The 10,657-nt window shown below is 41.2% G+C and overlaps 1 protein-coding gene across 1 annotated transcript in view; it reads left to right on the top strand.

Moving 5' to 3' along the window:
- vldlr (very low density lipoprotein receptor) overlaps positions 1 to 10,657 on the top strand; it is a gene marked incomplete at its 3' end in the record, with an annotated part of 22,748 nt that overhangs the window by 6,072 nt on the left and 6,019 nt on the right. Inside the window, 10 exon segments of the mRNA XM_014032331.1 lie at positions 523 to 642; positions 1,857 to 1,979; positions 3,109 to 3,231; positions 4,279 to 4,487; positions 4,993 to 5,155; positions 6,630 to 6,752; positions 6,837 to 6,959; positions 7,040 to 7,159; positions 8,065 to 8,190; positions 9,602 to 9,773. Of these exon segments, the coding sequence (XP_013887785.1) occupies positions 523 to 642; positions 1,857 to 1,979; positions 3,109 to 3,231; positions 4,279 to 4,487; positions 4,993 to 5,155; positions 6,630 to 6,752; positions 6,837 to 6,959; positions 7,040 to 7,159; positions 8,065 to 8,190; positions 9,602 to 9,773 (1,402 nt within the window).

Raw genomic sequence — 10,657 nt, 5'->3', positions numbered from 1 at the left:
ACGTTATGTTTTTGTCGTTTAAACTTTACAAACGTTATGTTTTTGTCGTTTAAACTTTACAAACGTTATGTTTTTGTCATTTAAACTTTACAAACGTTATGTTTTTGTCTTAAACTTTACAAACGTTATGTTTTTGTCATTTAAACTTTACAAACGTTATGTTTTTGTCTTAAACTTTACAAACGTTATGTTTTTGTCATTTAAACTTTACAAACGTTATGTTTTTGTCATTTAAACTTTACAAACGTTATGTTTTTGTCATTTAAACTTTACAAACGTTATGTTTTTGTCGTTTAAACTGTACAAACGTTATGTTNATATATAAATATACGGTTACTGTGAAGAGATTAATTTCTACCTGATACAGTGAAGTCGTACAGCTCAGCCCTACTGGAGCCAAACTGTTTCCAGAATAAACTTTATCATGTTTTGAGTCAAAGATGTGAAAATGTTGTGAAACATCTTGGAACCAAAGTTTCTCCTGATTCTTTTATAATAAAACATTTTGTTTTTTCTGCTCAGGAACAAAAACTGAATGTGAAACAAACCAGTTCCAGTGTGGGAACGGCCGCTGCATCCCGTCTGTGTGGCAGTGTGACGGAGACCAGGACTGCACCGACGGCAGCGACGAGAGCTCCTGTGGTAAGACCAGACCCTGAGCCTGACCCGGGTCCAGGTCCAGAACAGGAACACCAGCTGGAACAGACCTACAGAAAATAAACCAACTGTCAAACAGTCTGGTCCGTTTGGCTCAGATTACCCAACGGGTCACCTAAAGGTCGGGTTCAGTACAGGGTTCTGACCTTGACCTCAGCTTGAACAGGCATCAGGTTCTGGAAGTCCTGATGGCTCGCTCCCAACTGGAGCTTTCCCACAATCCTTTGAGGGACAATGACCCGGTGTGAATGTGGTCCATCCTAAAAATAGACCCAACAAGAGGAGTCTCGGTCCAGTACCTCATGTATCTGGGTCACTGTGGGGGTGGATGAGAAGAGGGTCTTCTGTTTTTATTTATTTTTAAAGTTAAATAAGACTTATTTGTTCAGACTCCATAAATCTTTATTAATTTTAAGTGTGTGTGTGTAAGAGGTTTAGAGGTTAAATTCAGGTTTAGCTGTTAGTCTTTGTGGGCAGTATCTTACCTGTTGTAGATGGCTTTTTGAGACAAGCTGGTATGAGGTCTCAAAGTGGATCAGTACTGTTCTGAACCAGACTTWAAAAAAACCCAACCAACAGCAGATCTGAGGTTCGGCAGCTGTTGACCCGCTAGCAGCTAGCTGTAGCTTGTGTGCACTGCTGGTTCTGACCAGCTGTTGGCTCATCAGTCTGAAGGACCTCAGCTGGAATAAAGAGTTTAATTCTGACCAAAGAGGAACTCGCCTGTAAWCAGTTTCCTTTATGAACCTTTCAAAATAAAATGCWCTAACAGRACCATCAGCGCTCAATTTGTCCTGTTTGGAGGAGCATTGGTGTCGGGTGTCATTGTGTCTTTTTAGAGTTTAAAGCTCAGGATGTTGTTCAGCAGTGAGTCCACACTTTAAACTTTACAAACATTAGTTTTTGTTGTTTAAACTTTAAAAACATTAGTTTTTGTCGTTTAAACTTTAAAAACATTAGTTTTTGCCGTTTAAAACTTTACAAACATTAGTTTTTGCCGTTTAAAACTTTACAAACATTAGTTTTTGCCGTTTAAAACTTTACAAACATTAGTTTTTGCCGTTTAAAACTTTACAAACATTATGTTTTTGTCGTTTAAAACTTTACAAACATTATGTTTTTGTCGCTTAAAACTTTACAAACATTAGTTTTTGTCGCTTAAAACTTTACAAACATTATGTTTTTGTCTAAACTTTCAGTGAAGAAGACCTGCGCAGACGTGGACTTTGTGTGTCGCAGTGGACAGTGTGTCCCAAAGAGGTGGCACTGTGACGGAGAGCCGGACTGTGAGGACGGGTCTGACGAGAGCCTGGAGATCTGCCGTGAGTCCCCACCCGAGCTGGGCTTAGATCCAGGAAGTGAAAGTGGGCGGAGCCTGAAGGAGGAGGGGTTAGGGGGGAGGTTTTGTAGCAGGTAGAACTTCCTGTCAGGTCTGACAGGGAAACAGTTAGAAGCTGCAGCAGCTAAACTTCTGCTTTTTGTTTTGATTGTCATCAAGTGGTTCAGAGCCTGAAAACAACTCGTTTGAGTCGGAGGCTGTGATTTATTCAGAAATGAGCTCTAACGTCTGAAACCACGAGTCAGACCTGCTGTCGGGTCAAACACGTCCTCCTCAGACCTGCAGCTGGGCGTCGATCAGCTGCTGTTTGACCAGCTGTGACCTCCACTCCAGGAGGGAGGAACTCCGTCTGTCAACATGTCTGAGAAGCTGCTGAAGGAAACGTTTCAACATGTTTCAAATGGTTTTTAATTTTAGTTTCATTTACAGCAGGGCTGTTCAACTAAATCAGTTCCTGCAGGTCAACAGCTGAGGGCCGAACATCCAGTAGTTATTCTGTTAAAGTATTACACAGATCTGTTACCTGAGTTTATTTTACTGCATTTAATCATAAATACAACATACAGAGCTCTATAATAAAAGTAGTGATAATAAAACAAGCATTATTTCTCCTGTTAAAATAATTGTTTAATATCTGATTTGCCACATTTTATTTTCACTTTCATAGTTTTATCTTCAGCTGCTTGTAGTTTTATGTCTTACATGTTCATATGAATGTTTTTAATCAGCTTGTAGACAAGATTGTTTCTGTAGATGCAAACATGTCTGTTTTAATTAAAAGAACTTGGAGTAATTAAAGTAGAAACCCGGGGGTTTGGGTTTAAAAGATGAATGAACCAATTGGTGGGCCGAGCTCTGGTCATTTGTGGGCCTGATGTGGCCCGTCGGCCACCAGTTGAATAGCCCTGCTTTAACTGTTGAATCTGCTGAAATTTGTACCAAAACATTTTTAGGGTGTGGCAGGTGAAGCTCTGAGCAGAGTTTAACTCTCAGTAAATATAACTCTGGTCARTCGGGTTTAATGGTCAAACAGAACCAGTTAATTATTTTATTTTTAAATGTTTTAAAGCTTCACGTCTTTAAACTACAACAAACTGATTGTTCTCCTGCAGACGCGAGGACGTGCCGAGTCAACGAGTTCAGCTGTGGACCTGGAACCACTCAGTGCATCCCGGTCTTCTGGAAATGTGACGGAGAAAAGGACTGCGACAACGGCGAGGACGAGGTCGACTGTGGTGGGCAGAGCCTCTTGTTTAACCTGTCCTTTAAGACGTGGTGGACCTCAGGTCTTCAGGAGTTTGACTTCTGCTGAAAATGAGGCTAAAATAACAGTTTTACTTARTTTCAGAGGCAGGTTTAGTGTATATTTTACATTTATTTAGCTTTTCTTCAGCAGCTGAACCAGTTCAGTTTAGATCTAATTAAATCTGATTTAATGTAAATTAATCAGCAGCTCTGTGGGACTGAAGAACTTGTTGGTTCTTGTCRGGACTTGTTTTTAGTTTTAGTCATGAATTTAAAAACTTTAATCTCTTTCTCCAGAACCATTCTCTGTGGTTTTGTAGGATTTGTCCAACAGTTGGTGGCTGTTTTTGTGTCCAGTGTTAGCAGGGTGAGAACTGTGGGGATGCTAAATGTAGCTAAAGAAACCATAACACTGTCTCAGTTGGTAGTGTTGGGGGTGGTCTCTAGGGATGGGCGACATGCCGTCAAAGACATCCACCATGGTAATAATTTATCATCTCGCTATAAAAATGATAAAATCGCACCGCGTACTGCCAGGCTTTAACCCACCAGGTTAAACTTTGTTTACTCAGAGCGGACATCGACGTGTGGAACGTGCTAAATTAGTGAAGCTAAAAGCTGTCGTAATGACTCAAAAGTGCAAACAGTTGTCTACAAACTCTTTAGAGTTCAACAATAAGTTATAAAACAGGACGGGCAGCTGCAACTTGCTGGACCCACAAAACACAGCTCCTCTGTCCCTGCCAGGCTGCAGAGCTCGTCTCTCTCCACTCGCACAACTAGCCCCTCCCTCCCCTGAACATTAACCCTTTAGGGGCCGGGGTTCTTAACCTTTTTTGWTCTCGGGGCCMTATTTGTTGAACGTAAAGTGGCACCAGAGACCCATGGCTAAGACTCTCTGCTTTAGGGAACAGATATTTTACCTCCCAGGGTCTCAGTTGGTAGCTGGGACTAAACAAGCATGAGTCAGCATTTTTTACCCCACACACCTTTTCAAACATAACTTCTCAGTATTTCACCTGTCCCCGCCCCACCAGGTAACGTCACGTGCGCTCTGAACGAGTTCACGTGCACCAGCGGCCGCTGCATCTCCCGTAACTTTGTGTGCAACGGCGAGGACGACTGCGGCGACGGCTCTGACGAGGTGGACTGCGCTCCGTCCTCCTGTGGTCCCAGTGAGTTCCAGTGTGGGAACTCGTCCTGCATCCCCTCCAGCTGGGTCTGTGACGACGACGTGGACTGCCAGGTACCGCTTCAGAACTTTAAGGGTTTTTAACGTGGGTTTAGGATGASTCTAAAACCGTCTGGAAGAGTTTTTTTATTTTCTCACAGCTCATGACTGAACTTTATAAAGTTCTGATAATTAAACCTTCTCAGCTTCATGACTCTAAAAACTGATGTTTTGGTGGAGCAGGTCCAACAGGATCCAGGACTTGTTTGAGACGGTTTAGTCAGAAGCTCAAAGCTCGTGGGTTTTTCTCTTCCTGTCAGTCTTGAGTTTCTGAGCCGCGGTTGAAGATTTCTTCAGCCGTCATTATTTTTCCCACGGGTTTCTTTAAGATGATGAAAGTGTGAGAAACCCTCTGATCTGCTCTGATTGGTCGGTTTGGATTAAGAAAYGTCTCGTTAAGTTTCTGTCGGACTGTTTTAAAGTTTCAGTCTGATGTCAGGTCTTTGAGCTGTAAATGTCTTGATTTAAAGGAAGTTATTTTAGGCTCCTCCCTTCACTCATGAAGGTCTGTTTTCTGCAGGATCAGTCGGAYGAGTCTCCGTCTCACTGCGGCCGCCACCCGACGCCGCCGGCCAAGTGCTCGTCCAGCGAGATGCAGTGCGGCTCGGGGGAGTGTATCCACAGGAAGTGGAGRTGCGACGGAGACCCCGACTGCAAGGACGGCAGCGACGAGGCCAACTGTCGTACGTACCAGACCCGATCCTGTCTGAGCTCGTTTACAGGAGAACTCCTGGTTTTTATCTAAAAMTGTTTTTCCTTCAGCTTCAGACGGTTCAGTCGGTTATTTGAAATTAGACTTTTCTATTTAAAACTGACTTCAGGTGATTTACTTTAACAGCAGGAGTGTCAGGTTGTAATAAACTTCAACTAAAACCTCACGTTCCTGAGCCACTAACACTGAGCTCTACCTGGTGTTTCCTGCATAGGAACAGTGTTTAACCCTTATAAACACTGAAAAGTACGACTGACTGCATGTAAAATAAATACTATAAAAAGTGAAAGTTTTACACTGAGTAGCTGCCATCTTGAATTCTGACCTTTCGCACTAGAAAGGTGTTCAGTTTAAATTTACGACTTGTAAGTGGGAATTTCCCACTTCCCAGTACAACTTTTTTTTTTTTAATTCCAAATCTTTTATTTCAAATTTGACAGATGTACAAAAATATAATAGAAAATAAAGAAACTGTTACAAAAATACATAAGCAACAAATATGTAACATGAATATAAACAAAATATCACAAAGGGGTCTGGTTATGAGATATTAATTTTTTAAAATTTTCTTGTTTTTCCAAGTTTCTGATTATTTAAGGTGAGTTTTTCAACAGAGGCAGTTTATATTTTTAAATCAAACTCTTTAAAATTATTCCATGAGGGGCTTTTTTCACTCAATTTCATCTTGTGGACATAATATTTTGCCAAAATTACAATAAGCTTAATTAAATATTTCATCAGTTGAAAAGTTTGAATTGTTGAAAATGAGCAAAATTTGATAAAATGTTTTTTCTAATACTTTCCAGTACAACTGCAGCAAAAGCTGAACATGAAGCTAAATGGAGATTTTATGACTCTGTTTGAACCCTGTGCAGCTCCACCTAGTGGTGGGATGCTGTTGATTCATGAGTAAAATAATCAGCGTGCATCATGGGACATGTAGTTTATGCAGCTTATTTTAAAACATTAACAGTTTTGAGGCTCTCCTGGACCACACAAAAKGCTGTCTAGCCATATTTAGCCCACGGACCGTGAGTTTGACACGAGTCGGTGAAGTCTAAACACAATGTGGTCCAGTTAACAGTTTTATCTGAATTTAGACTGATTTATTTGCATTTTCAGCTGTAGTTTTGGGTCTTCGTTTTTATTTTGTCTGTTTCTGAACCTCTGTTTTTAAAATATGAAATAATTTAAAAAATAATTTGATAAACTTTGACAGTTTGTGATAAACGTGTGTGTTTGCATGTTTTGTTAAAATGATCCAAAATTAATACTTTAAACTTAAAACAGATGTAAATGAATGCTGTTTATTGAAATAATGTATTTTAAGGTTTTGGACAAAGACTGAACCGAGTTAAAGAAGCTGTTTTCATCAGAGGAGATTCAGTCTGATCTGATTTAAGGTGTTGATTTTCTCGACTGTAACGTGTGTTTGTGTCGTGCAGCTGTTCGGACCTGCGGCTTGGATCAGTTTAAATGTGACGATGGGAACTGCATTCTGGGTAATAAACAGTGTAACGGCCTGAGAGACTGCGCCGACGGCTCGGATGAAGCCAGCTGTAGAAACGGTTGGTGCTGCTGGTTTTGTGTGTTTTTAAAGTCTGCTGCTCGTCATTGTGTGTCCCTGAAGTCCTGACTGTGTGTGTCTGCAGTCACTCAGTGCAACGGGCCGCACAAGTTCAAGTGTCGCAGCGGAGAGTGCATCGACATGAGCCGAGTGTGCAACAAGGTCCGAGACTGTCCGGACTGGAGCGACGAGCCGCTGAAGGAGTGCAGTGAGTTCAGGAGGAGGCGGGGCCGTGTGGACTCCAGGTTCTGTCCTGCAGCGGTTCTGATCCAAACGTTTGTCCTGCAGATCTGAACGAGTGTCTGCTGAACAACGGAGGCTGCTCGCACATCTGTAAGGACATGGTGATCGGCTTCGAGTGCGACTGCACGCCTGGACTGCAGCTCCTGGACCACAAGACCTGCGGAGGTTTGTCATTTAACCTGGACGCTTTTAATTTGAAGGATTTGTCATTTAACCTGGACGCTTTTAATTTGAAGGATTTGTCATTTAACCTGGACGCTTTTAATTTGAAGGATTTGTCATTTAACCTGGATGCTTTTATTTTGAAGGGTTTGTCATTTAACCTGGACGCTTTTAATTTGAAGGGTTTGTCATTTAACCTGGACGCTTTTAATTTGAAGGGTTTGTCAGATTGACCTGGACGCTTTTAATTTGAAGGAGTTAATGGTTTGTTAGATTAACCAGTTTAAGCAAAGCTTTATCACGTCTACAACAAAATTCTGAGGAGTTACGTAATGTTTTCATATTCAGTAATTTTTCATGTTTTTTCGTCTGTCAGAGGTTAATTTTAAAGAAATCACTTTTCTGACTTTTAGGAAAACTTGAATCGATCCATTTGGGTCTGATACTCTGTATGATGTAATAAAATCTTGTTACATGCTCTTATTTTGAAATCCAGTCCTGAAACCTCCAGCTCATAACGAGGTAAAAATCMTGTTGTAATCCATGGTTTTAATCACAAATCCTGCAGGTTCTTTCAGCTCGCTCTGATCCAGCCCAGTTCTGGCTCCARTCCCTCCTCTGATGTTTCTGTAATGGTTCTGCTCCACTCTGGAGCTGGAACCCAGCTGGTCTCCCAGCAGCACTTTAATTCAGTCCCAGACGTACAATCAGCAGAAATGAATATTTACTCTGGGTGGGTTTGTGCCTCAACATCAATTAAAGCTTTGAATTACAGTCTTCGTGCCTCTTGGCAGGTTTTTTACGTTCCTCCTGAATCCTGGAGCGATTTGAGTTTTTATTTGTCATTATTTATTAAACATGTTTGATAAAAGCAGCTCTTATTTTGTAATGTCCTCTCCTGTGTTCAGACATCAATGAGTGCATGAATCCTGGCATCTGCAGCCAGATCTGCATCAACCTGAAGGGGGGCTACAAGTGTGAGTGCCACAACGGCTACCAGATGGATCCTGCTACTGGAGTCTGCAAGGCTGTGGGTGAGTCCTGACGTGGTCCACGTCCTCCAGAACTGGTCCACGTCCTCCAGAACTGGTCCATTAAAGACCTGTTGAAGTCAAACGACCACAGCTGTTTTTACAGAACCTGAACAGATGACTGGACATCAGCTTATTTTACTAACRGGAGTTCCCCTTTGATGTCACTTCCTGTTTCTATTTACTGTATGAAAACGAAGCGGAGTCACAACACGTACTCAACTTGTTTTCACCAAACAATTGTGACCTGCAGTATGTCAGCTCCACTCTTAGACCCTCGACCCAGCAGGTGTAGCTCCGCCTTTTCAGGTGAACRGCAGCACCTGTTCTCCACCTCAAAGGATCTGTACTTTATCTTTTTATAGTCGTACATTAATGCTGCCCTACAAACGTTACATCAAAACGACCGGCTCGGCACTGGGAGGAGTGCTGTTACTTTTACTGGTGTTTGTTACATGACTGTGTAGATCTCAAATCTACTGTCAAAAACCCTCATAGGATACACTGTTTTCATACAATTTTCATGATRCAGACAAATTATAAATCAAAACGTAGCATTTTTGTCTTCTACAGCAAAACCAGAAAATATGATAGTCTCAGATATGACAGTTTTCATTAAAATAACTTAGTGTTCTTGTATAAAAATTAAGTATTTAATTAAATTTATGGCAGTGGAAGGTTTGTTAAAATTTCTGGGACCATTTGAATGTTAATGTTTGGTCTTAAATGTCTCCTGATCTTAAAATTTAACCTAACGAGCCCTGAAAGAACCACTTCCCTTCTGTCTTTATGTAAATTTTATTTCCCTGTCTGTTTCAGAAGCAAAACAACTATTTAAACTCGTCATATCTCTGAGACAAAGCGCTGTACAAACTAGAAAATTTCCATGACTAAAAACCATAATCTCCTGTCGCTCAAGGTTCAAGAATTATTCAAATATTTAAATTAGTTTTCACACGGCTGGTTGTCTAAACTCAAGATTTTTCTCATCTTAAAGTGTCGTGCTGCAGGAATTTAATAGCTGAGCGCTAACGCAACACGTTCTGAATGCTAATCACAAGTTTAAGCTAACCGCTAATGCTAATTTACGTAAAGGCTTTGATTCAGCCTTTTTAAAACTTGGAGCTGAAAACTGATCTAATAGTAGCTGAGATCAAGCTGACAAAATCTGAATCCTGAATAAATTCATTAGGTTCAAATTTGAGCATTTTTAGCTAACCAGTGGTGCTAGTAGCTAAGAAGGATCTCAAATCATCTGAAGCCAAATCTAAGATCCAAGATGGCCGCCATAGCTACCGTGGTAGAGCACGGTGAGCCTGCGTGGTCACCTAATGTCCCTCTGGGATCAGTAAATCTTTTTTGAATTGAAGCCCTTGGTTTTTCCAGGAAGTGTTCTAGTATTTTSTGTGTTCAGGTAAGGAGCCGTGCCTGATCTTCACCAACCGGCGGGACGTGCGGCGCCTGGGTCTGGAGAGGAAGGAGTACACTCAGATCGTGGAGCAGCAGAGGAACGTGGTGGCTCTGGACGCAGACTTCAAACAGCAGATGATCTTCTGGGCCGACCTGGGTCAGAAGGCCGTCTTCAGGTACACCTGACTGGGTCCAGACCAGGTCCAACTGATGGATCCAGGTTTTAAAGTCCAAAACCTGAGGTCTGATCTAACGAGTTTAATTACCTGAACTGAAGTGTTTTCGTTTGTTTGCAGGTCAGTTTGACCTTTTTTTTTAATTTAATTTTTATTTATTTTTATTTGGGGTCAAATAATCGAACTTTTTTTAAATTAGCTGATAAATTTACAAACTTTAAACTCTTAAATAAATCTGACAAAACTGAAACTCATGATTTAACGAGCTATAAAACCTGACGAAGCTAACTTCTGAAACACCAAGCTGAAGCTGAGACCTAAAGTGTGTTAACACTTGCTAAAAGGTACTAAAACACTAAGCTAAGAGCACTTTGCTACTTAAAAACTAAATGAACAAGCTAATGGTTGGCTAGCTTAGAAGCTAAAGCTGCAAAACAGCCTGATTTTAGCTCCTTTAGCTTCTAAGTGCATTTTGTCCAATTTTAGAAGCGAGAAAGGGCAAAACACTAGCTAAAAGCTATATGACTATGCTAAGAGCGTTTTGCTTGGSAAGCTAAAAATGTTAACTTGCTAAAAGGTCCTAAAATGCTAAGCTAAGGGTCAAAACACTATTTAAAAGCTAAGAGGTGCTATGAGCATTGAGGTTCTTTAGAAGCCAAAGTAACAAACAAACTAGAAGCTAAAACTAACTTGATTAGAAGCTAAAAGAACAAAACAGTAGCTGGAAGCTAAAAAGAGCTAAAGGAACAGTAGCTAGAAGCTAAAGAGCTAGAGGAAGGCGACAGTAGCTGGGAGCTAGAGGAAGGCGACAGTAGCTGGGAGCTAGAGGAAGGCGACAGTAGCTGGGAGCTAGAGGAAGGCGACAGTAGCTGGGAGCTAGAGGA

This window comes from Austrofundulus limnaeus, unplaced genomic scaffold (assembly GCF_001266775.1).
Source record: "Austrofundulus limnaeus strain Quisiro unplaced genomic scaffold, Austrofundulus_limnaeus-1.0 Scaffold1421, whole genome shotgun sequence".
Taxonomy (NCBI): domain Eukaryota; kingdom Metazoa; phylum Chordata; class Actinopteri; order Cyprinodontiformes; family Rivulidae; genus Austrofundulus; species Austrofundulus limnaeus.
The sequence above is the reverse complement of the archived record's forward strand: the minus strand, read 5'-3'. Positions and strand labels throughout refer to the sequence as shown.